General features: G+C 34.5%; 1 protein-coding gene, 1 long non-coding RNA gene and 1 pseudogene across 2 annotated transcripts; 2 read left to right on the top strand and 1 right to left on the bottom strand.

Annotated features, from left to right (window-relative positions):
• Nucleotides 1-3,173: 3,173 nt before the first annotated feature.
• LOC145640240 (uncharacterized) lies at nt 3,174-5,380 on the top strand. Its single transcript, XM_081691543.1, has 3 exons — nt 3,174-4,890; nt 4,987-5,198; nt 5,366-5,380. The coding sequence occupies exons 1-3, from the start codon at nt 3,174-3,176 to the stop codon at nt 5,378-5,380; spliced, it is 1,944 nt and encodes a 647-aa protein (XP_081547669.1).
• A 626-nt stretch (nt 5,381-6,006) lies between these two features.
• Nucleotides 6,007-6,331, top strand: LOC145637852 (uncharacterized). The gene is made up of 3 exons (XR_014114515.1): nt 6,007-6,017; nt 6,093-6,204; nt 6,288-6,331. It is a non-coding gene; the product is annotated as an uncharacterized LOC145637852 (long non-coding RNA).
• A 19,864-nt stretch (nt 6,332-26,195) lies between these two features.
• Nucleotides 26,196-26,294, bottom strand: LOC145641355 (small nucleolar RNA R71; annotated as a pseudogene).
• Nucleotides 26,295-27,569: the final 1,275 nt, after the last annotated feature.

Raw genomic sequence — 27,569 nt, 5'->3', positions numbered from 1 at the left:
AAAAGCAAAAATTCTCCATTAACTTTTGTCATGAGACGAGTGGAGGGTACCGACTTTCTCTCAAAAAAGAAAGACGTGAAAACTTTTATTTTCGATGTTCCCTCGATGAGATAATTTTGAAAAAGTTTTTAAACATCCCTAAAAGAAAAGACATGAAAAAGGGAAGAAGTTTTAAAATTCCTCGTTGAGCAAGACAAAATGAATAGCATGGATTGAATTACTTTTCTTGAAGATAATGTATGTATGATGCGTGTCCTTAGGCCAGGAGGCTAAAGACAATTACATCATGTGACACGATGAATGAACTTAGGTCATGGAGCTACGCATCATATAAGGTGTAAAGAAACGATCTTGAACGTGACTTAGGTCTGGAAGCTAAGCACGTATACAGATGAAGTGATTATTGCATAATGAACGTTGCTTAGGTCAAGGAGCTAAGCACGATATGTTTTGTATGATTAAAAATCATTGATATATAGATTTTTCTCATCACATTATGCGATGCATGAAATAATGAATATTGATCAGGTCAGGAAGCTAAGCAAGTATACAATGTTTCTTCTAATGAATGTTGTCTTTAAATATGATGAAACATGCACAGTGTTGAAACAATATTTCATGATTAAGGGCTCTTAAAGGGAAGGATGCACTACTACAAAAAGAGTGATTTTTGGACGCAATTGGTTCGACGCTGTTGAAGGGGTGTCAGTCTATAATTTTTGGTTCCGTCTTTTTGCGACGCTTTTTGTAGTGCTATGCACGTGAGTAAGGTTGCCCACAATTTTGAATTTTTTTAATGAAATAATTAGCGGGTTTGTGTTTCACCCTAAGTCGAAATAGGTTCCCAATTAAACTGCCCATCTATTCTGCTCTTCTCTAAACTTGGACTCCATCATCACTTTCATCAGTGACAAAAAAAATCTCAAATTTTAGGGGTTTGTGGCTCGTCAGTTTCTGGGGTAATTTCGGGGTTTGGCTTGCTAAATTTCAAGGAATTTGGGGTTTTGTGGCTCGTCAGTTTCATAAATTTGAGGTATTAATTTACAATTTGCTGAACAATATTGTTGCTAGGTATGTGTCTCTATCGTTTTTGGCACCTAATATATCACAATTCTCTAAATTTTCGTTAAAATTGGGAATTATTTGTTTGCATGTCTTCGATTTTGCGTTGGTGATGAAGAACAAGAATCAATCTCTTTTATCGAGGTAATTTTTTGCCCTTACTTAGATAAATTAATTTCTTTTTATGTTGTTTTTTTTCGTGAATTCTGTTTTTAAATCCAAGTTTTCATGTTTTTTTTTTCAAATTGTTTTTTGGTTTTTGTTATGATTTTTATGGCGTTTTAGGGTTTTAGTTTGGAATGTTATGGGTTTTTTATATGAATATTATTATAGGCTTTGAATTTTCTGGTTTTTGATATGAATTTTGTAGGCTTTGAATTTTATGGGTTTTAGTTTGTAGGCTTTGAATTTTATGGGTTCTTGATGATACCTGTAAAACAAACAATTGCTTCTGGTTCATCAATATGGAAAGGAAAATTCAAAACTTATTTTAATGATTGAGAGAGAGAAAAAGAGATGAAGACTTCCATTTTCTTATGAAATTGATGTAGAAATATTTATATCACATGTAAAAAAATTAAACGAAAAGAAATATATGGTGAAATATTTATTCAAAATCATTAAAGAAAAAATAAAGTTTTTATGTGATTCACCTGGAGGGGAAGAATTGTGGACCAAAGTTAAAGTTGGTGATGCTTGAATGTGGAAGTGTTCCTGGGACTCATATAGTGTGATGTTTATTTTGGTAACATTAATGGCATTTGGATTAGGCTGATGCAGATCTGAGTAAGATATTTTCGATTATGTAACGAAAGAAATATCAATTATGAGCTAGCTATGGATAAAGTAGAGAGAGTTATGTTGGTGATTTAATCCTTAATTAACCTTATAATATAGATTTAAAATTTATTGATTGTTCTCTTTGGCAGTAGTTAGGTTCCGTTCAGTATCACTATCAATTTATTATTTCATCTATTTCTAAATAATTTGATAAATCAAATATGGTTTTTGATATGAATTTTATGGGTTTTTTATATGAGTTTTCTTGTTTTTCTATGGTGATTTTGTGGCTGATGATTGCATTCTGTCTTCACATGCTCTACTCTTAGAAGAAATAGCATACTGCCTCCCCTAGCCTAGTTCTCTTTCATTGCCTATATTTTTTTAGCTCTTATTTTGGATCAAGAATCTGAAATATTGACAATTGCTCAATGATGACAATTGCCTCTTAGAGGTAAAAGTAAGCAATGTATGAATTTACATAATTGACAGAAATTTATGTGTAGAAAGCTTACTTCTAAGGTGGAACACTGTTAAATAACTTGTCATAAATGATTTGCATTATGTTCAAACAACTCTATGATGTTTGGAGGGAAGCATGAGGCTAAAAATTTTCTTTATAAACAAATATTTCCTTTGATGTTGTTGCAGCTGTAGATTTTCTAGTTGAGAGTTACATTTCGCTTGTGGTTTTAGACAAGCCAAAGTTTATTAAGGTACGATTTTCATTGCATCAAACATCGATATATTCATAATCTTGTCTGATTTTGTTATGGTTGAGTAATTGACAATGAAAATGCAGTTGTACATCATCCTGAAAGTCTCAATTTAAACATTTTATATTTAGTCTATATATGCAGTCCTTGTAGAATCCTACTGTTGTCTAGCAAAGATAGATTACCAAAATGGATGTGTGTGAGTTAGTTGGATTTGAATAGTTGCATGCCTCGACTTACCTTTTTTTATTCACTATCTACGACACTACATGTAAGGTCGTGGACAATTGTATTAAGGAATTTCAGAATTGTTGCATTTTGTCTTCCTATGAGCTCTCACTTATTCCCTTGCCTAATACTCATGACCTGTTGCTGTATTGGTGCCTTGGTGCCTGTTTTCTATTTAAAATTTATGTATATCAAGGGTTTAATGTTGTATATTCTATTAAAGCCGGTGGTTATGAATATAGTGTTGTATACTCTATTTGTAAACTTTTTTTTGTTGTTGCATGTTTCTTTCTAATTTTCTTCTTTCACCCATAACAAGTTTGTAGGCTTGAATTACTTACTGTCATTGTTTTTGTTTGGCAATTAACTATATACTTCTTTGTAGACATGGATACTAGTTGGATTGATTTACCAAGAGGTGATCTTGGTTATTTTAAAGGTTGCATGAAATTCTTGGAACTTGCTAAAGAGACTCTTTTACCAAATACATGGGAAACTAAATGCCCATGTAATAAGTGCAAGTTAAATAAAACGAATTCTGTAAAAGAAGTTGGAGGGCATATTTTGTTTTATGGTTTTTATAAAAACTATAGAAATTGGATATTTCATCGTAAAGATGAAGGGAGTAAGACCTATGACCTAAGTGATGATCAAGTGAATACAGTAGGTCGAGATAATATGGACGGGTTACTAAGAGCAGCTTTTAGATTTAATACACAACAAATCGACAAAACTCAAGATCCATCATTTAATGAACAAAGTATTGAGGATGAAAATTCATATGACATGGATGAGGGGTTTACCATATATCGTGAGGTAGATGATGAGTATCAATCAACTTTCTCAAATGAAGAACAGGCAAAGTATAAAAATCTCATGGAAGCTTCTGAAAAAGGCCTATACGAGGGGTGTACTACTTTTTCGAAACTTTCATTTCTATTGCATTTGTTTCACCTAAAGTGTATGTTCCATTGGTCTGCAAAGTCATTTAATAAATTACTTGAACTTCTAATTGACGCATTTCCCATTATTAAGGATTTTCCATCGTCCTATTATGAAGGCATGAAGATAATAAATGATTTAGGGTTAGGATATGAGAAAATCCATGCATGTCCAAATGATTGCATGTTATATTGGGGTGAATTCGCAAATAAAAGTGAGTGTCATATATGCAAGACATCAAGGTGGAAAAATGTGAAAGGAAAGGAGGGTGATGTAAATGAAAAAGGAAAAGAAACATGTAAGAAAGGCGAGGCAGCTAAAGTAATGCGGTACTTTCCCCTTATCCCTAGATTAAAGAGGCTTTACATGTCATCTAAAACTGCAGAGGACATGAGATGGCACTTTAATCGTAAGGATTATAAGTTTCTACGACACCCTGCTGATGGCGAGGCATGGAAAAAATTTGATGAAAAATATACAGAGTTTGCCGCTGATCCTCGCAGTGTTAGATTAGGCCTAGCGAGTGATGGTTTTAATCCATATCGTCTTATGAACACAAATTATAGTACATGGCCGGTGGTCCTCATTCCTTATAATTTACCACCATGGCTTTGTATGAAACCATCATCCTTTATTCTTTCTATAATTATTCCTGGTAAATTTGGTCCTGGTATGGATATTGATGTGTACTTGCAACCACTAATCCATGAACTGAAATTATTGTGGGAAGGTGTTGATGCTTTTGATTCTTATAGTGGAAGCAACTTCAAACTGCGAGCAGCCCTACACTCTACTATTAATGACTTTCCGGCTTATGCTATGCTGTCAGGTTGGAGTACGAAAGGCTACAAAGCTTGTCCTTCTTGCACTCATTCTACTTATTCAGATAGATTTGGTGGCAAAATTATCTACACCAGGTATCAAAAATGGTTGCCTATTGATCACCCATATCGTTCACAAGCTAATTTGTTTGATGGGAAAGAAGAATATGGTATTGCTCCGATTCGTACCAGCGGGACTGAAGTTTTGAAGCAACAAGAAGGGGTAAAGTATGTATATGGGAAGACAAAAAAAGTTCCTAAAAAAAGAGGGAAAAGAGTTGCTAATGAACTTGATGATGATTGCAATCCCGATGGTGATCATATTCTTTGGAAAAAGAAAAGTACATTTTTTGAATTAGAGTATTGGGAGCATAATCCTCTTAGACATAATTTAAATGTTATGCACATTGAAAAGAATGTGTCTGATATTTTATTAGGAACTCTTTTAGATATGGATAATAGTAGGGATGATGAGAGTGGCAGAGAATCCCTAAAGAATTTGAATATAAAACCTCATCTATGGATTAACCCTCAAGGTTACATCCCGCCGGCTGCATACACCATGTCTAACGAGGAGAAAGAACGATTTTTAAAAGTCTTGAAAAAGATGAAAGTTCCTGATGGATATGGATCTAATTTGCAAAGATGTGTGAGTCTAAAGAAACGGAAACTTATTAATATGAAAAGTCACGACCATCATATTCTCATGCAAGATATCCTCCCAGTTGCTTTAAGGGGCGTCGAATGCCACAAGAGTTATTGACTTGCTTGAGGAGTTGTCTGACTTTTTTAAAAAGATTTGTTCAACTGCTATAGATACAAGAGAATTAGATACCATTCAATCAAAGCTCGTGTTGACTCTTTGCAAGTTTGAAAAAGAATTTTTACCAACATTTTTTACAATCATGGTTCATCTACTAATTCATTCACTGGAAGAGTTCAGACTAGGCGGACCGGTTCACTATAGATGGATGTATCTTGTTGAAATGTACTTATTATTACTATTATTATTATTATTATTATTATTATTATTATTATTATTATTATTATTATTATTATTATTATTATTATTATTATTATTATTATTATTATTATTATTATTTATTTTTATATAATAATTTTTCCTATTCTTTCACATTCACATACAAAATCGTTACTATAATTCAAGGTACTTGGCCTTTTTGAAATCTCATGTAAGCAATAAAGCGCAACCGGAAGGATCTATAGCGGAAGGTTACCTTTTGTGGGAGACAATTGCATTTTGTTCGAGATATTTAGAAAGTGTTGACACTATGTTCAATAGACCTAGAAGGAATGAGGATGGTGTATCAAACATTGACAACTACTTGTATAACTCTAATGGTCGTGTTGTTGGAAAGAAAGAAAATGTCCATTTGGATGATAGAAGTTTAAAGCAAGCTCATCGCTATGTTTTACTTCATTCTGATGAACTAACCCCGGTGCTCAAGTAAGTAGCATTATGTGTTTAGTTAAAGCGTCCAATATATACTTGTTACTAACATAAAATTTACAATCTCGATAGTGAGTTCCTAAAACTAAAGAGGCAAGAAAATGACGTTGGAGGAAGTCAAGCTGATGAATCTATTGAAAATCAGTGGATAATTGATGAATTTGCAGATTGGTTGCAAAGCCAGGTCATATGCTTTTACATTTAGGGTCTTTTTATTTTCATACTATACAACTTTCTAATTCTAACTTTATTATTCTCAAATTATAGGTCCATAATTTAGATGATAGCACGGTAGATGGAAAGTTAAGAAAAGCCTTAGCCGGTGGCTTGAATAACCGCGGGAAAAGGATGAAAAGTGTTATTATCAATGGTTACAAATTTGATATTGTGGATCGTGAGTGATTTCGAGTAACTCAGAATTCCGGAATCATGGTGGAAGCAGAGGGTCACGAATATTATGGAAAACTCAAAGAAATTTTGGAATTAGATTATTATGGTTCTTATAAGGTTGTATTGTTTCGTTGTGATTGGGTCGATATCCGTAGGGGTATCAAAACAAATCCGAATGGAAGTGTTCGTATCAATTTCTCAAAGTTGATGCACACTGGTCGATTTTTGTGTGATGATCCATTTGTTTTCTCATCTCAAGCAAAATAAGTTTTTTATATTGAGGATGAGATACAAAAAGGGTGGTGTCATGTTGTGAAAACTAAGCCTAGGGACTTGTTTGATATACCTGAATAATTTGTTTACAACTTTTATAATTTATTATAGATTTGAGTTCATAAATTTGGATGGGTGTGCATTTTTATATTTCTTTTAGTTATTCTAATTCATCAAAGTTTGTATTTTATTAACTTAATTTCTGTTTTTATGGTACTACGTAGTATTATCGTGTTGGTTTCTTATTAGTCGAATAAGAACTTAAATAAGATCTGAATACCAGAACTGAATTCAAAGCCAAAATCAAAACTAAAATCCAGAACTGAATTCAGATCTGAATTTCAGAACTGAATTCAGAAGTGAATGCAGAGCTGATCTTTAGAACTGAAAATCAGTTCTGGAATTCAGTTCCGAATTGCAGCTCTGAACATCAGAACTTGTGTATGTGTGATTATATTTCAGAGCTTGTGTGTGTTTGTGAGTCATCAGATTTTGTCTTTTTGATCAAATTTATTTCTTGTTATTTCAAATATGATGCATTGATTTTTGTTGTTCTTATTTTGTATTTCAATTTAGATTTTTAGTTTAGATGTACATATAGTGTCTTGTTTTTATATCAGTTTTGTCTTTACTTTCCACTGATATTATGATGTATAGTTTGTATTTATGTTTATGTCTTGTCTTTATATCATTTTTGACATACTAATGTAGCTTGTCTTATGGTTTTATCAGGTAAAAGATGACTTATCAAAGCAAGAGAGCAAGGGGAATACTTGCTGCCACAGCTAAGTCAAATGCTACTGAAGTTGTTTCACAACCCACCAAAAAACAAGCTACTAAGTCACCACAGACTGAGGTACTTAAGGATGACAAATGGGGAGCTTTTTCTCCACCCAATACCACAACAAAATCTGACCAACAACCACCTAATAGTTTGGGATCCATTTGGAAAAACCATCCTGGTTCAACATCGAGTTCAGTCAAAGAGGAAACTACATCAGGTTATCATAATAAATACCCAGCAAAAGTCCCACCTAATATCCCACCTAATATTCCACAATCAAGTAGACCAAACACATCATTAAACTTCCTTTCTACTTCTCATAAACCTCTCGAGCAAGCTGTGAGACGAGGAATTTCATAACCTTGAGACTGGTGCTGTTATAACTTCAGCAACAGCTCCACAGAATAATCAAGATCGACAAAACAGTGGGAAAGAATCAGAGAAGATCCCGAAACAATCTAAGTCTTTACGACCAAAAGCACTTCCGGATTGGCATGTAGACATAGATTTTGACGACAAGGAGGAGGTTCTAACCATAGGTAAATATTTTTATTAAAGTTGTCTGCTGCTTGTTGTTGTTGTGGTGTGTTTCTGCCTTGTTGCTGTTGCTTGTTGTTGTTGGGGGGGGGGGGGGGGTTGTGAAATTCTGAACCTTTAATTGTATTTTTCTTGTATTTATGATTTGATAATTAGGTTCCTAATTATAGTTGGTAGTCTTGTATTGTTGCTGCAGCTAAGTAGGACCATTAAAATGTATACATAGAATCAAGTTTTAAAATCGATCAGTGAAGTTTGGAAAAGATTTGGACCAATTTTATTGATGTGGTCCTAAAACTCCTATTATAATCAAAATGATCTTGGGTCTTGTTATCAAAAACTTTGTTCTTTGATTTTCGTATGGAACCTACCCTTTCTATTTTTTTAAAGATCGTTCAATTGCTATTTTTGAATATTACAATAACAAAAATATGTTTTAAGCCATTAAAATCTTCATTTGAACGAAGGATGTTTGTTGAAATAAGGTGGACAATAACCTACTAAATTCAGACCTGATTTTTTGGGAGTTTGAATTCAGAACTAAATTGAGAACTGAATCAAGAATTGAATTCAGTACTGAATTCAGAATTGAATCCCCTACTGCTTGCTGCTTGCTGCTTGCTCCCCTGATTTGTTCCCCTGCTGCTTGCTGTACTGCTCCCATGTTGCTTGTTGTACTGCTCCCCTGCTGCTTGCTGTCTTGACATGTTATCTTCCATCTTTTGCTGCTATATTTGAGCCTAAAACCATGATATAAAGCTGTTGTGACTAACATAAAGGAAGACCTGATGTGACTAACATAAAGGAAGACCTACTGAGATAATGGGAGTGTTGCCAATATAGGCATATAGCTGAGAAAACTAGTGACCACGAAGTAGCTTGCTTTGCTGTCCATACAACAAGGTTTCAGCAAATTTATTCTTTATTTTTGTATCTCTTTCAGTCACACTTACACTTACAGGCAGCAACTAGCAATGTTATAAACTTCACTACACCAAACAAATATATACACCAAAAAAAAAAAAAAAAAAAAAAAAATGGAAAATGGAGTAACAAGCACAAGGGTAGCTTTATGGTTTGGAACTTCTGATTTAATATATCTTTATAAGTTTTGTTTTATTGTTTGCTTTAAGGTGCAAAAGTTATTTTAAGATGTTTGGAAAGGTTGCCTTACAAATTACTAGCTCTGAAATTTCCAGAATGTTCAATAGTCTTTTTCTATTTGTTTGAGGTATAACTGATAATATTACTATTACTTGCTGCTTGCCACTTAATTTGTTTGCTAATCAACTTAAACTGATTATTTCTTTTAACTTAATTTTGTTATTTTATTTAGATGCCAAGGGTAATACTAGATTAGTAAGTGGTATTATTCTACCAATTGATGTATGGAGTAATAACGGTGTCCAGTACTATGTCGAATTCAATGATTTATGCCAGCCAATTAGGAAGGGTGGACATATTTTGGTTAAATTCATTAGTATGATTGCAAAGATGGAGTCACATTGTCCAGTTCGAGAAAAAGATTGGAAAGCAATCGAAAAGCATTTTAAAGGGAAAATAGTTAAAGACATAAGAGTGAGTATAATCATCCTTAAGACATCCCCTTGTCATTGCCTAAACACACATACTTAGCTGGTCTCTTACTTCTAATAGATTACTTACTGATTTATATTTTAAACTAATTATTTTTACTGAAGGACCATTTTGTGATTCCTCCTGGTGTGGAATATGACAACCAAGCTCTCAAGCGTGCCATTAAATGTTGGAGGCAGTTCAAATATTCTCTGAAACTGATTCATTACAAGCCACTAGAGAATAATTTGGATGATATGTGAAATAATGTGCCACATGGAATTACCAGTAGTAACTGGGTTAAGTTGGTAAAATATTGGGATTCGGATTACGGGAAAGTAAGGACAATATTTACCTTATTGTTTACTCTATTAAACGTTATTTAATCTCTAATTAAAAAATCTGAAAATGTGATTGCAGACTATGTCAGAATGCGGTAAAAAGGCACGAGCTTCTCTAAATCAGATTCATACATTTGGCTCTAAAAGTTATGCAAACCAAAAAGCTGATTATGTATGGAATATATATATGTCATTTTATATTTACTTAGGATGTTAGTAAGAGCAAAGCCAAGTTATATGCGTTATATACTATTGTACACATATTTAATGCTTGTTTTGCCTTATTATTTATAGAAAGATGAACATGGACAAAAAATGAGCTTGTTAGCGTTGTGGATTAAAACCCATGCAGGTAAAGACGGAAAATTTCTTCCTGACACAGTCACTCAAGATTTTGTGGTATGGTTTTGTGACAGATTTCTAGTATCTATCATTTTGTGTAGATTTTGTGGTGTGATTATGTGTTATTTGTGGTCTTACATTACTCCTAAATGTTGGTATAGGATGATGTTAAAGCTAAGGTTGAAGAGTTGAGGATGGTGCACCCTAAGATCTCTAAACAAGAGCTCAAAGATGAAGCATTTCAGCAAACTATGTATGGCAATGAGATTCCCGATCGTCCGGTGGGTTACGGACAAGGGGTTAAAAAGGGGGACATTTTCGGAGCACGTGGTGTGTTAAGGAAGGAAGGCTATGGAAAAGTTCAAAAGAGGATTATTGTGATGGATAGTGTTAAAGAAGAAGTGAATGCTTTGCACAAAAAAAATGATACACTATCTCAAGAAAATGAAAAACTGAAAGAAAAGGTCAGACACAACAATCTTCTTCTTAAAGCGCTTGTTGGACAATTTTCTCAGATTGTAGGTGTAGTTCGTCAAGGGAATGCATCTCCGGGTCTTCCAAACAAAGCATCCGAATGCTTGCTTGTGATATGTGTGTGTCTGTGTGTGTGTGTGTGTGTGTGTGCCCTGCTCCCCTGCTGCTTTTATACTACTTGACTTAACTTGAGCTTGTGTGAACATCAGGACTTGAGTTGTTGCTCTTATTTCAGAACTGACATCAGAACTTGAATTTCAGAACTGAATTCAGAACTGAATCCAGAGCTGAATTCAAGAACTAAACTCAGAACTGAATGGAGAGCTGATCTTCAGAACCAGTTCTGGAATTCAGTTCTGAATTGCAGCTCTGAAAATCAGTTCTGGAATTCAGTTCTGAATTCAGTTCTTGTTATTTCAACTATAATGCGTTGATATTTACAACAGCACATACATTGACTAAAATAGCCATACAAACAACTAATTTGAGCCATGTAACACATCATAATCGCAGGGTTCGAGTCAGCAACAGAGGATGCATATCTCTTTCTCCAAATCTGTTAAATTTCAACCGTTGAGCAAAAATGACTAAAATTTTGGTGTAGAATGAAATTGGAATATAAATTAAGGTCAGATTTGTGTCTCTAGAGCTATATGTCAATATAACTATTAGGAAAGTACATAATCAAATGTGATTGATATAATTATAGTGGTTAGCTCTCAATAATTATACAATAATTATACAAGCTATATGTTAATAAGTTTAAATAATTATACAATACTTTAGAAGTAGAAAGATTTCAGAGTACAAATAAGTTAGAGAGGTTTATCCTCCATCATTACATTAGATAAGAAATTCAAGTTATTGTTCTCTGAATTGAAACAATAATTTGTGGAGTCACTTAGCCTACACTTCTTAGCTATAATTACATTAGATAAGATTTGTTGCTTTATTGCATCCTCCAGGCTCATAACTAATTTGAATATTAGGTGAAGCCTTCAGCGGATCCCTGCATTGTTTGATAATAAGCAATTTAGCATCTTTAATTTGATCCTCTTGCAGCACCCTGTTAATTGCTTGTTGAGAGTCAAAGCAAATTTGGATGGTGGACTAGCCATTTGATTCAATAATAGAAAGCCCAATATGAATTGCCTTTAGCACCCTGTTAATTTGCTTGTTGAGACTTTTAGTTGCTGTTTGCTTTTGTTAGTTTGCTTTTAGCTATCATCAATTTGACTATGAGTTTTATTATGGTTGAAGTTTGGGGATAAAAATGTCTTTGTTGTTGGAGTTTTTACCTCCCCCATTTTGAATTTGTTATGTGATTGTTGAGGTCTGATGATTTTACTTGCTCTAATTTTTACAAAAAAAAAAGAAAATACAAAATTTCTCATAAAAGATGGATGAATAAATAAGACAAGTAAAATGAAAGTGAGATGAATTCAAACAAAGCTGATGTTTCCTCATCCTTATGCTGCTATCAACAACTCTGCTGCTGCTATCTTTTATTATTATGCTGCATTGCTTCTGTTTTTAGTTTATGTATGCTGTTTTAGGAAGTACTTTGAAAGTTTAGTGTGGTATCATATGCCCTCTACTTTCCTTTTGTTAGGATTGCTGGTTAAATTCAGCAACTTTCCTTCTTTTGTTCTGATGATTTATTTCAGTTATATTATGATATAATATGAATGTGCTTCCATTGTGTTAAAAAATATATGAAGTATGAACTGAGTGTGATCAAGTTATTCATATGTGTAATGGTGGTTGCTCTGGTAAAAAATGATTTAGACTAATTTATACATTGTATTTTTTTTTTTTTTTGAAGATCTAAAAAGGCAATGTAGGTGCAACAAAAGAATAGGCCGGGACACTTGAGCATCAACAAGCGACTATATCGATCAATGTGGCCATCATCTATCAATTTTGGATTTTAGTCTTATATTAGTGATGTATTTATTTAGGGACAAGCTACATACTATAATATGCGACCATTTTTTTTTTATTAATCGATTGTACTGTGTTGATGTTTTCTTTTCTAAATTTGGTAATTAACTACGTACTCTTTTTATTGTTGATTAATTATTGTTTTTTTTTAACTAGTTATATAGAATTTTTGTTTATTTTTATTTTAATGTTATTAATTAATTTAATTTATGATAAATTTAAATAATTATAATGTATTTATGATGATAAATTGATAAAAGAAAAAAAAACTCTTAAAAAATAAATCTAGATGCTTTTTAATGTCTACATAATTGCACATTTTCAAATTTCAAAGACTTTCCCGCCATACCATAGGCTGACACGAATAAACGCAAGACAACAAAAAGCATCGCTAAATTTGATTATGTGGACAGGAAAAAGCGTCACTAAAAAACTACATACATTTGGGATAATGCGCGAAATACGTAATTTTTGACGCTTCGTTCTCGACGCTTTTTATTGTCTCTGAAAAATTTTCGATTCATGGATTTGCAACGCTTTTTTGCAGCGTCGAGAAATAATTTTTCGACACTTTTTAGCGTCGTAAAAAGTCCTAAAAAGCGTCCAAAAAACACGCTTTTTGTAGTAGTGATGATTGATTCTAATATGGATGTGTGAGTGAAGTGTGTGAATGTGATACTAAGGCTGGCTGCAAGGGTTATGGCGATGGAAAGAGATGTGAGAAAAGTCAAAGATGATGACTCTTTAGGTTGGGTAGGCTAAATGATGTGGGTTCAAGCCCCCAAGTCTAGCTATAAATGGGTAGGGGTAAGCATTGGATATTCTTTTTCTCAATCATGCATGGATATGAATATGAATGTGGCCGCACCTCGATGTGATGTTGCCTACGTATCCGTTAGGGAATCAGGCCGAGCATAGATCTAAGCGAACTTTGCACAAGTGTGTGTACACCTCAGAAAGGTCTTTCAAGGGTTGTAATGTTCTTAAGCTCAAGGTTTAAGGAAGAAAGGGGTAAAAGGCTCAAGACCTGAGAGAAGCCCCCAAGATATGCAATTATGTATTAGACTTTGCAAGTTTTATTTTTCATATATTTTTTTTTGTTTTGAATTTCTTTTTTTTTTCTTTTTTCCATTCTTGTGAATCAATGTAGGAAATCTCAAATCATGTGGTCCATCACTCACTTAGAATTCATGTTTCTTAGGCACGGTACCAAGCACTCGATAAGAGACGCAATTTGAGACATGTTCATATCGGAGACATTGGAACACTTGCCTTTAGACATTGTATTTTTTTTTTAATTTGAACTTGCTTTCTGACTGTTACACGAATTGCACACCTTTCCATCCCAAATTTAAGTGAATGTGGGTTGAATAAATAAGGTCAATCGTTAGACGAAGCTCAAAGTGGTTGATGAAGAAATGGATATGTGATTGAATGGTTAATAGGGAATGACAGGATTCCAAAGGTGCCTCAAGTCATTGGTGTACCTTGTGTTTAGTTCGGCAATTTTTTTTATTTTTGCTAATTACGTGATCAAATGTAAGAAAGAGATGCTCATTTATGAAGAAGGTAAGAAATGTGACACATAGACACATGGATAAGGAGAACCTATGCTAGACTTTTAGGGGGAAGGGTTTGAAACAAAAGAAGAAGAAAACATGAAATCTTGGTGAGAAGCTTGCATTGTGCTTTATCTTCATGGCTGTTTATGAGTAACTTCTTGCCGCCTGGTGAGGAAAAAAGTTTCTTGTTGTTGATGGTTTGATTGGAAAGAATTGTGAGCAACTAACTTGGAAATGTTTTATTATGCCCAAAGTTTAAAGAATTTTCAATGTAAGTATAAATGTAATTGGGCAAGAGGAACAAGTAATAAGAACACTTTCAATTGGCTTGATACATGACACTGTCAAAGGAATTTTTGGCTTAAAAGGTTAAAGGGTTTTTTGAAGGTTGTTGAATAAATTTCATATCCGGATATCCCCATATGCAAGGATTAGGGGGAGATATTATTCATTTTGTTATTAGATGTAATCCTTGCACATGAATTGTATGATATATTGATGGTCAGTAGTGCATACATTAGCTTTAATATCAATGTCAATAATTTATTTAATAAAAACGACCACATAATATTACATATTTACAATGACACCATCCTGAAGATGGATGTAAATAAATGAATGACATTGATCATTACTAGTTGTAAATGCTCCAATTAAAATTATTGTCCCAAAAGGACAACATCGGTTAATAATTGTAGACACCTAAAAATGTCTCCCCAAAACCAAACCCGATGATGAACAACCTTTCACCGCTATTATTGGTCAGGTTGAGTATTTAATCTTGGAGTGATTAAATCCATATTTCCGTTTCATAAACCAACCCAACTTCTAGCCCATTTCCCCAAACAATAACTTATTTTCCTCTTTTCGTGCCTTTAAACCAAAAATAATTCATTTCGTGTCCGTTTTATAAAAACGTTTAATCCAGTTTATTTTGGTCCATAATCTTGGTCCAATGATTGAATAGTTGAATGGGGATTTAAAAAAGCTTTCCAATGATATATTATAAGCCCAAATCCGAGTTATAACAAGTTCAATATCTTAAATTCATGACACTATTTCGTGCTCAATATAAACTATTAGATATTACTAAATTGTTCAAGAAGGTTTCTAACCCATTATAAATATAAGAAACTTCAGGTCTATATGTACGAATATTCTATTGTTCAATTTACACATCATTCCAATAATCTATCTTCATGTAGGAGTATGTATAATATCACACATATATAATTGAATGAAATCACACAATCTAATTTTAATATAGAAATCAAGAGAGTATGTTTCATAATTATATAAACTTAACTAGTAGTACTGATCATGGTACCAGTTTTAGGTCAATTATAATGCGTGTACATGCATAAATAAAATCAGAAACTAACTATCAATTATAAAGTAGTGTCTTGCAAATTACTAGTAGTATACTATTTGTCTTCCCTTGTTAAGCACATGTTTTTAAAAATGTATCAAGATTGATGTTAGAATTTCAATAGTAGTCCCTCCGTGTACTAGCTTCCACATAATAATCTAATGAGATATTCATACGGGTTGATAGGATATGGTATTGCTCAGTCGGCTAGGGTTGGTGCTGATAACGTGTTGTAAAATAAGGGGGAAAGATGAGAGATTGAGAGAGAATTAATCTGTGTATATTATTCCATATGATAAGGTGTATATATACATACAATATATTAGGGTTTAATTGGTTAAGAATATAAATCCTAGATCTAGATTGTTCCGGAATGATACAAAGGAAGATAATGGATACCCACAAATATTTGATAACAAGTTAGAGGATTTCTCATTATTTTGCCAAAATTCTTTTGTGGTCGCAAAAATAAAAGATCCTTCTTAGGATCTTCCCTTTGTTCAATGTGTAGGGAATATTCAAGCGTTATCCCTAGCTTGAACCCCATTGTGATCATACACTAAAGTACGGTGGGGTCCAAAGGGAAAGAAGATAGAGCAAAAGAGTCGCAAACAAGTTTTAGAAACTAGTAAACCGTTCACAGGGTGAAGGTTACACCCCTTAACGATACATGAGATCGTCAACTCCAATAGGTCTGGAACCATGACTGGTAGTTCGGGGATGAAGGTACAAATGTAACCTAAAAGAGATTGAACCTGCCCTAATAATAGGCCTCTACTTTATTCTGATCATATTCATGTGCGCTTTCTGACTAACATGCAATCAATAGGATTAACCCTAAACTTGTTTATCTATGTTGGTTGAATTTAATGCACAAATAAATCTATTATCGGCGATCACTTTTATTATAATCAAATTAAACCTAAACGAGATTATTAATTATCTTATTAAGCGTGATTACAAGTACCAATTCCCTTTAAACAAGCACAAAAGGGGTGATCAAGCAATAACAATAAATATAATCAAGCAACATAATAATAATCATCAATAATAATAATAATAATAATAATAATAATAATAATAATAATAATAATAATAATAATAATTATAATAAATATCATAATAATCATAATTAAAATAATCATGTTAAATCATAATATTAATAACAAGATCCTAGACATGATACTAACAAGATTAATAACAAACCCTAGCATGTCACTAAACAATAAAGATCAAATATATAGCCCTAACATGATACTAACAATCATAAATATTAGGAATAACATAAAAGGCATCATACTTTTAATCATACTTGATATTTAAACTTACCCTAGACATGATACTAGGAAGATCAAAACGCCCTAACATAACACTAGGAATCATAATAACAATCTAAGCATGATTTCTATATCATAATATCAATAAAAACCATTAAAGTACTTACTTGGATGCCTCGTACCTCTTTCTAATAACAAAGGACACACGTTAGTAACTTCAAGGAAAATAATAATCAAACTATTAAATCAAATAATTGAAAGAGAGATTTGGGACCAAACCCTCAGAAATTAAAACCTTTCACGTCTAGGGCGAAGGCAACTTCGAATTATGCTAGGTGTATCTAGGACTTGTGAATGCGGAATTTTGTTTGAAAAAGGGGGGTAGGTTTAGAAAAGAGAGAGAGAGAAGCTTTAGCTCAGAGAGAGAAAGAATTAGAGAGTTAATGATTGTAGATGATTGAAAATGGAGTTTTTAGGAGGCTATTTATAGTGAAAAACCAGCCAAAAAGATAGAAAATCGAACCAGAGTTCTAACGTGAAAAAACAGAGTTAGCGCCAGACGCTGACATTAGCGCCTGACGCTAATGTTAGCGCCAAGCGCTAATGCTGGCGTTAGGCACTAACCAAGTTTTTGACGCGTTTTCTAAAATCAGATAGAAATTAATCGTATAGGAGGATATAATCGAATTTTCCTCAAAAACACTCTTTTATTCTGATTAAAACTCTAAAAAGTCAAGAAAAGTCAATTTATCAATGTTAATTGAATTAGGAATGAAAAGAACCTTCTAGAAGAATCTAGAGGACTAAAACCATTCCTAATTGCATTAGGAATGATAAATCCATATTAGACCCTCCTCTAGATCATTAGGCCGCATATAAGGTTCAAACCGGGTGCAGTTTAGTAATCTATCCATAACTTCTTCAATATTCATCGGAATTGGGCTTATAATATATCGTTGGAAAGCTTTTTTCAAATCCAATCCAACTACACTACTATTGGACCCATATAAAGGACCAACCAAACTGGATTGGCTGTTTTCTTAAAATAGATTTTCAAAAACAGAGAGAAAAGAAAAGAAATTAAAACTATCTGCAACACTAGACTTTCCACACTTTCACTTCATTCGATGATGATTTAACGTGAAAGGTACTCATCACCGGGTTTTGTTTTGGGGAGACACAAATGGGTGTCTACAGAAGCCCCTACTTTGACTGAGTTTGGAGAAACACAAGTTTCGAAAACAAAAGTCAAAGTATTGATAGGGACGGAGAATGATTCAGAACGTTCTGCGATCCTAAATCATTCTTTTAATGCCGATACCTGTAAAACTAGCATTAGTTAAATATATAAGAGAGTTAAGAAACGTGTATCTTGCACCGTCGAGCACACGTCTCTAGAGGTAACCGATTTGTTGTGACAATCTTCTGCAAGCTAGAGATCGAATACCGCCTAAAGACTGCTACGCCTGTAACTGCCTTCAATTACGCCGTGAAGGTCTTCGAAAAGACCACAGCTTATTGATCCTTAATGCTGCTATGCCAGTACGTCGGCGCTTTGCTGCTTGTGAACCAGTATGTCGGTGCTTTTGCTGTGATGACAATCCTCTTTTCTTTGGGAATAGTTGCCCACACAACTCTTGTATGTTGTATGAAAATCCGATTTAGGGAAAGTTGTCAACGCTTTGTAACAACCCATACTTGGAAATTTTGCCACGATGAAGCGATAATCTGTATCTCGGAAAATTTGCCAAAATCCAATTTTTGGGAAAAGTTGTCAATGCTTCGTAACAATCTGTCATAACAATTTTGCTACGATCGACAATCCACATCTTGGAATATAACTCTTGAAAGCAATCAACCTTGGAAATTTGCCAACGCTATGCGATAATCCTTTTAGGAAAATACTGCCACAATTGACAATCTGCGTCTTGGAACATTTGCAAAAAAAAAAGTCGACCGACAATCCACTTCGGGAAAATTTGCCACTTACTGAAATGAATATCAATCCACGCTGAGGAATCTTTGCCGATATTTATGATGAATAGAGACCTACAACAATCCTTTGGGGAAATTTTGCCATAGGGAACTGGGTGTATGACAATCCAATCTCGGAAAACTTGCCAGCGATGACAATCCGAACTTGGAAAAAAATTGCCAAACAAAGAAGGAACACGACAATCCACGCTTGGAAACTTTGCCAGACATGACAATCCAATCTTGGAAAAATTGTCATTGAAGAAGATGCACGACAATCCATATTTGGAAATATTGTCAGTTGGGGATGACAATCCAATTTTTGGAAAAATTGTCGTTTAAGAAGAATGCGCGACAATCCATATTTGGAAATATTGTCGTTCAAGAAGAATGCGCGACAATTCGTATTTGGAAATATTGCAGTTTAAGTGCTTGCTTTTGAACCGATGCCTTGGTGTTTGTAATGAGCCAATGCTTAGGCGCTTTAGCTAAGTGAGACGATTTTTTGTCAAGTCAATCCCTTACTACGATTGTAATCAAGCCGACTACTAATCATGTCAATTTTCTTATAGGGGCTAGCTAACTGGCGTACCAAGGAACCCGAAATTGATATATGAGGTCGAAATAACCATTTTGAGAGGCTTCTAGCTATGTCGCTGCTGAAATATCTCTAGCACCGCGATTTTGCTCTGTCGCAAGACGCTGGGATCTAGCGTCTGGCGCTGAAATCTATTGCCAGAAGCTGGATGTTGTTGTCTGGCGCTGGAGTCAGATCTTCCCTATTCTGCTTTTTCTGCCGCTCTTGCTTGGTTTTGCTCCGAACTTTGAGCTTGGTCGTTTCCTTTCAACCAAATCCGCTCAAATCTTTTTTAAATTAAAGCTCTTCATCTATAATTTATTGATCCATGTAATTTTGCTCAAACTCTTCTTATCTTGGAGGAATCTCCTTGTCATATTTGCGGTTTTTTCAATAATAATCCGGGAATGTCCCCGTTTGCTAGGATGCACCTGCATTTATATCTTTGACTATAGGACTTTGCTTATCTTTCTTTAGGGTTGACCTAAGACTTAGCGTTGCTTGACTCATTGACTTGACATGACTCAACGTATAAACTTGACTCGCTGTGATTGACTCGAGGTTGACTCGACTCAAAGTGCTTGACACATGTGTTAGACTCAAACCAAGGTGATATGACACGACATGACTCAATGTGTACATGACTCGTGTGTGCATTGCAATGTGATCGTGCGACTCGAAAATGCAAATTCCGTCATTTTTGTGGAGGGTACCGACTTTCTCCCGAAAAGGAAAAACGCGAAAAAAGAATCGAAGTTTTCGAATGCATGTTGAATGAGCTTAGTCAAATGTTGTTTGATACTATCTCTCAAGGTTCAAGGATTAATTCATCCTAGGCTATCTCAATTATTGACTCAATGATGAAAGTATTTGGGTAACTTAGGCACAGAGTCTAAGCACTTCGTACTTTGTGATACAATGATGATTGATGTTGATATGACAAGGCATGCTTCAGCGTTGTATTAAGATTTCATGACAAAGGGTTCCTACGGGAAGTATATTTGTTCATGTATCTGTGCAGTGTGTGAAAGTGACACTAAAGTTAGGCCGCAAAGGCTAAGTGTGTGGAGAAAATATTATTTTTAGAAGAGTCAAATAATGGTGACTCTTAGGCTACGTAAGCTAATGATGTAGGGATCAAGCCCCCAAGTCTAGCTTTAAGTAGAAAGGGATGAGCATATGAGATCCTTTGATATGATCATGATGTTTGAATGTGAATGTGAATGTGAATGCATTTTTATTACGGCCGCACCTCGATGTGAGGTTGCCTACGTATCTGTTAGGAATCACGCCGAACGTAGCTCTAGCCGAACCTTGCACAAGTGTGTGTATACCTCAAAAAGGTCTTTTTAAGGGTGGTAACATGGTTAGGCTAAAGTTTAGAAAAGAAGGGATAAAAGCTCAAGACCCTCGATAAGCCCCCAAGGTGTGCAACTTTGCTATTGAATATTTGTATTTTCATGCTTGAGGTTTTCTACTCTTTTTTAGCTTTTCCTTTTGCTTTAGCATTTATTTCATTTTTATAAGTGTGGGCAGTCCCGATCATGCGGTCTATCACTCACTTGGCATTCATGTTTCTTAGGCACGGTACCAAGCACTCGATAAGAGACGCAATCTGAGACGTGTTCTTATCAAAGACATTTTCATATCAAAGACATTGGAACACTTGCCCTTTTGTACACTTTTATTATTATTATTTTTTTATTGCTTTTTTTTATTTTGATCTTTTTTTTTAATGCAATGTAATGAAATGATCATATGCAAGGAAATAAATACTCATCTATATTATAATTGCAGAGTAAGTTAATGAGGTTTCTCCAAAACCTCAATCCTCAACTCTCATGCACTCCTCCTTTTTTTTTTTTTTTTTGGCACCCCACCTCAAATAACTTCCACCCTTATTATAAAAAAAAGATAAAAAAAAATATTCAAATAACTTCCACTTCTACTATTTTTTTCCCATATTAACGCATACTATCCATTTTACTCAATATCACAAAAAAAAAAAAAAAAAAAAAAAAAAAAAAACCCAAAAAATTACCTATTTTAATATATCATCCAACAACTCGATTTTATTAACCCCAAAATTACAAGGAATCTATATTATCATTGCACATTTTTTCCTAACTTTTCCGCATAACACATCAAAATCAATCTTTAAATTATGTGTAATTCATTTAAAAGAGAATACAAACAACATAGATCCAGTATTTTCCTTTAAAAAAAATAACAAATGTATTTCTATTATATTTTTATAAATCACTCAATAACAACCTTTTTATTCATTCAATAATTATCAAAATCAAAATAGCACGTTTATGTATGGCTGGCCACACCGTGTGGCCGGCTGACACACAAAACACGAGTAATCATTGCCCGACTGAGTAACCCTTGACTATGTAACTTTTGACTGAGTAACCCTGACTGATCGAATATCCCCTAACTTATTAACCCCCAAGTGACCAAGTAACCACTAACGGACCGAATAACGCCTAATCAGTAACCTTTGACCAAATAATTTAGGTAACTACTAAACAAATAACTCGACAACACGTATATCCAGCCACATGTGAAACTTTGTGAAACAAAAAAATGTATACATCATGTTTCCTACCAATCTCAATATATAATTTTTTTTATTTAATATTTTACAAGGAATTCCAATCTTACCAATAACACTGAAAGAGTAGCCCTTATAACATTAACAGGTTAACCTTTATAACACTGAATGAATAATCCCTATAAACTGATAAAATAACTCCCATAATAGCTGGCCACCAACCACATATAAGAGTTAGTTACCGTATAAAATTTAACTTCCCATATTTAAAATATACTTTTTGTATTAGATTTTTTGTAATATTATTTTATAAAATATATATCCCGTGCATTGCACAGGTATACTCTAGTTTTATTAAAAGGGAAAAAGAAAGATTCTACAAAATTAATTTAAGGGAAAAGAAAGGTGCCTATGCTAGACTTATTGGGGGAAATGGTAAATAAAAAAAAGAAATAGAAAAAAGAGGTCATGAAATCTTGTCGTTGAAGCTCGCCTCTGTCTTGTGTCATTTGCTTCATCATCACCCAGTCTTCTCGTTAGCTAGAGGCAATGGGATCTTATTTGCTTCTATGAGATTTTGAAACCTGTAGCATTCATCAGTAGTATGACCGCGTCCTCAATGGTACTTGCAATAAGAGTTGGGATTCCATCTCGAAGATCGATTTCTGGCATTGGATCCTCGGTAGGGCCAATAGTTTGATTAATCCTCGATCATAGAGACGATCGAAAGCAGCATCGTAGGTCATTCCAATGGGTGTGAACTCTCTCCTGGGTTTCCTTTTAGATCTTTTATTGTCCATGGCTAAGACACCATTATGGTCAAAGGTACTAACATTATTACTAGAGTGGGCCTTTTCAGAAGAAGAAGGATTGTCGTTCTTCTTTCCTTTCCGGCCATTATGGTTACTATTGTTACTAGCTTTTTGCTTTGCGAGGTCGTCTTCAATCTTGATTCCGATGTAATAAACGGCCTTGAAAGTATCAAGTTGTGTTGGTATTTAAGTGCTTTGAATAATTCTCTTGGAGATTCTTGATTAACATCCTCACAGATTATTTTTCAGTAGGAACCTTGACCATGTTAGCGGAAGTTTCCCTCCATTTGTTGAAGAAAGAAGTGAACCCTTCGTTTTCTTTTTGTTTTAGCATCTCAAGTTGTTTGTGGTCTGTTTCGTGTTGAATGTTGCACTTATATCTATCTATGAAAGCGTTTGTTACCGACTCCCAAGAAGAGGTTTTCTCTTTGTCAAGGGAAAAGAACCATTGTTGACAAACAGTCTAAAGAGATAAAGAAAACAAGGAATGAAAGACTTTCTTATCAATCCCCTTAATGTTCATTATAGTTTCAAAAGCTCTTAGATGAAAGTAAGGGTTATCTGTTGCCTTGAACTTTAGGATGTCGTTGGCATTGAACTTATGCGGAAGAAGTTCCTTGTCCAGCAAGACCCCTTGTGAACTGATGCCCTGAAATTTGTAGTCACTAGATAGCTTGCTCAAGCTTTCTTGCATGAGCTCCATTTGTTGTTGCTTCACATGGTCATTGATTTTGTGGGTTAAAGCCTTCAACGCCTAAGTCACGAAAGTCAATTGATTCCTAAGCTCGTTGACTTCTTCTTGAGTTGCCATTATCTTCTTAGCTTTCCTCTTTTGACGAATCGGTTTATCAAAAAGATGAACTTCAATAAAGGTGTTGTCCTTAATTAATCGCCCTTCTCTCCTTGACCAAGTACTGTGGAAAGGGAAATTAGAGATATTCATTGTTAGTTATTTGACTTAATTCTATTCAACATGCATAGATGAAAGAAGGTAGGAAGAATGAAGGTTGTGATGTGAAGAAAAATGATTTAGATGGAGAGATATGAAGAAATTAGAAATCGAATGTACCCCCAACTCAAATGAAGGAAAACTAACTTATGCATGAACCTAAGACATGGTCATGGTGACATATACAAAGTGTGTGTTAAACTAGTGAGTGTAGGTGACATGTTAAGACTCGTGTCATGACCATGTAACTAGACTCAAGCAAAGACTAAGTTAAGACTTCACGTATATGCATTAAACTGGACAGGCTGTGGTATTTTAGTCATAACTTTTGATCTTTGACTCTTTTTTCCCTGACGCTAGTTCCTACATGCCTCAGCAGCTTTCTGTGCTCGATAAAATTTTCCAGTTTCGCACAGCATTATTTCGATCCTAGTTGTGAAAGATATTCCTCAAATTTCCTATGTGTAAAAATCCTATGTTTTAACTCATTACGGATGGTCTTTCCAATGAGATGTTTTTTATGCATATGACAATAATGTTAAAAAAAATTACGCACATGAAATACTTAGAACTTTTCGAGTCTCAACCACTCATTCTAAATCATTGCCGAAATAAATTTCAGGAATTAAAATATAAATCCTCCCCAGTGGAGTCGCCAAAAAACTGTAGGGAATATTTCAAGTGTTATCCCTAGCTTGAACCCCACTGTGATCATACACTAAAGTACGGTGGCGTCCAAAGGGAAAGATGATAGAGCAAAAGAGTCGCCAACATGTTTTCGGAACTTGTAAACCGTTCACAGGGTGAAGGTTACACCCCTTAACTATCCATGAGATTGTCAACTCCAATAGGTCTGGAACCATGACTGGTAGTTCAGGGATGAAGGTAAAAATCCAACCTAAAAGAGATTGAACCTGCCCTAATAATAGGCCTCTACTTTATTTTGATCGTATTCATGTGCGCTTTCTGACTAACATGCAATCAATAGGATTAACCCTAAACCTGTTTATCTATGTTGGTTGAATTTAATGCACAAATTAATCTATTATCGGCGATCACTTGAATTATAATCAAATTAACTCTAAACGAGATTATTAATTATCTTATTAAGCGTGATTACAAGTACCAATTCGCTTTAAACAAGCATAAAAGGCATGATCAAGCAATAATAATAAATATAATCAAGAAACATAATAATAATAACAATTATAATAAATATCATAATAGTGATAATTAAAATAATCATGTTAAATCATAATATTAATAGCAAGATCCTAGACATGACACTAACAAGATTAATAACAAACCCTAGCATGCCACTAAACAATCAAGATCAAATATATAGTCCTAACATGATACTAACAATCATAAATATTAGGAATAACATAAAAGGCATCATACTTTTAATCATACTTGATATTAAAGTTACCCTAGACATGATACTAGGAGGATCAAAACGCTCTAACATAACACTAGGAATCATAATAACAATCTAAGCATGATTTCTATATCATAATATCAATAAAAACCATTAAAGTACTTACTTGGATGCCTCGTACCTCTTTCTAATAACAAAATACACACGTTAGTAACTTCAAGGAAAATAATAATCAAACTATTAAATCAAATAATTGAAAGAGAGATTGGGACCAAACCCTCAGAAATTAAAACCTTTCACTTCTAGGGCAAAGGCAACTTCGAATTATGCTAGGTGTATCTAGGTCTTGTGAATGCGGAATTTTGTTTGAAAAAGGGGGGTAGGTTTAGAAAAGAGAGAGAAAGAAGCTTTAGCTCAGAGAGAGAAAGAATTAGAGAGTTAATTATTGTAGATGATTGAAAACGGAGTTTTTAGGAGGCTATTTATAGAGAAAAACCAACCAAAAAGATAGAAAATCGAACGAGAGTTCTGACGTGAAAAAACATAGTAAGCGCCAGACGCTGACATTAGCGCCAGATGCTAATGCTAGCGCTAGGCGCCAAGCTTAGCGCCAAGCGCTAAGTTGGCGTTAGGCGCTAACCAAGTTTTTTTGTGTGCAAGAGAACATGGGAGAAGCTCACAGGATCACATTGAAAGAGTTGGGCACTCCGGGTGCTTACAAGTATGAGAGAGAGATTGCTCCTTTATTGATTCCGGATGGTACTTTTGAAATCAAGACGGCAATGATCACCTTGATAGAAAGGAAACAATATGGTGGTACAACAAATGAAAGCCCTCCCAACCATCTCAAAGATTTCGAGAAGTATTGCAATACAATTATGGAAGTCGGAGTTGCTCAAGAGTATATAAGGCTCAAGTTGTTTCCCTTTTCTCTCATAGGGAGAGCCTTAGAGTGGTTGGACAAGGAGGTAAAGCCAAGTTCCCTAAGGACATGGGATGAAGTTACCAAGACTTTAATGTCCCATTTTTACCCACAAAAGAAGACAGCGGAGGCTATAGCCTTAATCAAAAGTTTCAAGCAATTGCCTAGAGAGAACCTCTATGAAGCATGGGAGAGGTACAAGGATTACCAAAGGGAATGCCCTCACCCCATATTTCTAACCTATCAAGTTATACAAATTTTCTATGGTGGTTTGAGCTCTCAAGGTAGATCGAGCCTTAATGCCGGAGCCGGAGGGCCGATTATGAACAAGACGGAAGAAGAGGTTATGGATGTAATAGATGATGTATTAAGGAACTACATGAATTTGCATAACGTAGAGATGGAATCTACAAGCACAAATGGACCAATCGATCAATCTAATGTCGTCAACAATTTTTCCGCATTGGTCTCAGAGGTAAGAAATGATATGATTTCTCTCAAGACCAAGCTTGAGAGTCCTTCACAAGCTTCTAGTCTTCCCTCCCATTTTAAGGGGACAGGTACATCTTCCTACTCTAACCCTCTTTTTGCTTCTTTTTGCATGATAACAGAATGCTTGGTTTCTGATTTATGTGGAAAGAATGATCATGATGCTTCTAATTGCTCCAATGTTCCTTGTGATGGATATGAGAATGTGCATGTGAATTGTGTTGATAATAATGATTTTGGACCTAGATTTAATGCTCAAAAGAATGTTGGGAATAGGAATCATCAAAATCATGGAAGCTATGATAATTATAACCAAGTGGTTATGGTAACCATGTGACCCAAGAGTTTTGTGGTAACCATAACAAGTTTGGTTGTAATGATCAAAGCCATGGCCAAGAATATGGGGATCATAACCAAGGTTATGGTAACCATAATCAAAATTCCGGCTAAAATCATGGTAGGGGTAATTGGAGTAATCAAAGTAGGGGAGATTTTCAAAATGATGTTCCAAGAGGTACCCCACCCCAATTTACTTCAAAGACTCAAAACCAAGGTGATGATTTCTATGCTCAACAATCTCAAATGAATAGGCTAGAGAATTTCATGATGGCTCAATCCGAGAAGTTGAATGAATTCACATTGTCTTGTAACAAAATGTTTGAGGTCCTATTTACTCATGGAAAGATGCTTGAGAACCAAATCATTAAACTAGCCAACCCTTTGAGAGATTATGCTTGTCCTCCTTCTTTACCATCACAAGAAGTTGACCCTAGGGATCCGATGTGTGCTATCACCACTAAGAGTGGTAAGGTCCTTAAAGAGAGTGTTCCTAGTAAAAGTATGGAGGGTGAAAAGGAGAGTTATTTGAGTGAACGGAATAAGCATGAAGAGTCTAGCAAGATGAGTGAGAATTCTAATGATAAGCCTAAGGAGAAAGAGAGAAAGCAGGATGAGGTTAACAAACCTAGACTTCCTTACCCCCAAAAGTTCAATAGGCACAAATTGGATGAGCAATTTGGA

This window comes from Chenopodium album, chromosome 7 (genome assembly GCF_948465745.1).
Source record: "Chenopodium album chromosome 7, dcCheAlbu1.1, whole genome shotgun sequence".
Taxonomy (NCBI): Eukaryota; Viridiplantae; Streptophyta; class Magnoliopsida; order Caryophyllales; family Amaranthaceae; genus Chenopodium; species Chenopodium album.
This window is presented reverse-complemented; position numbering and strand designations above follow the sequence as displayed.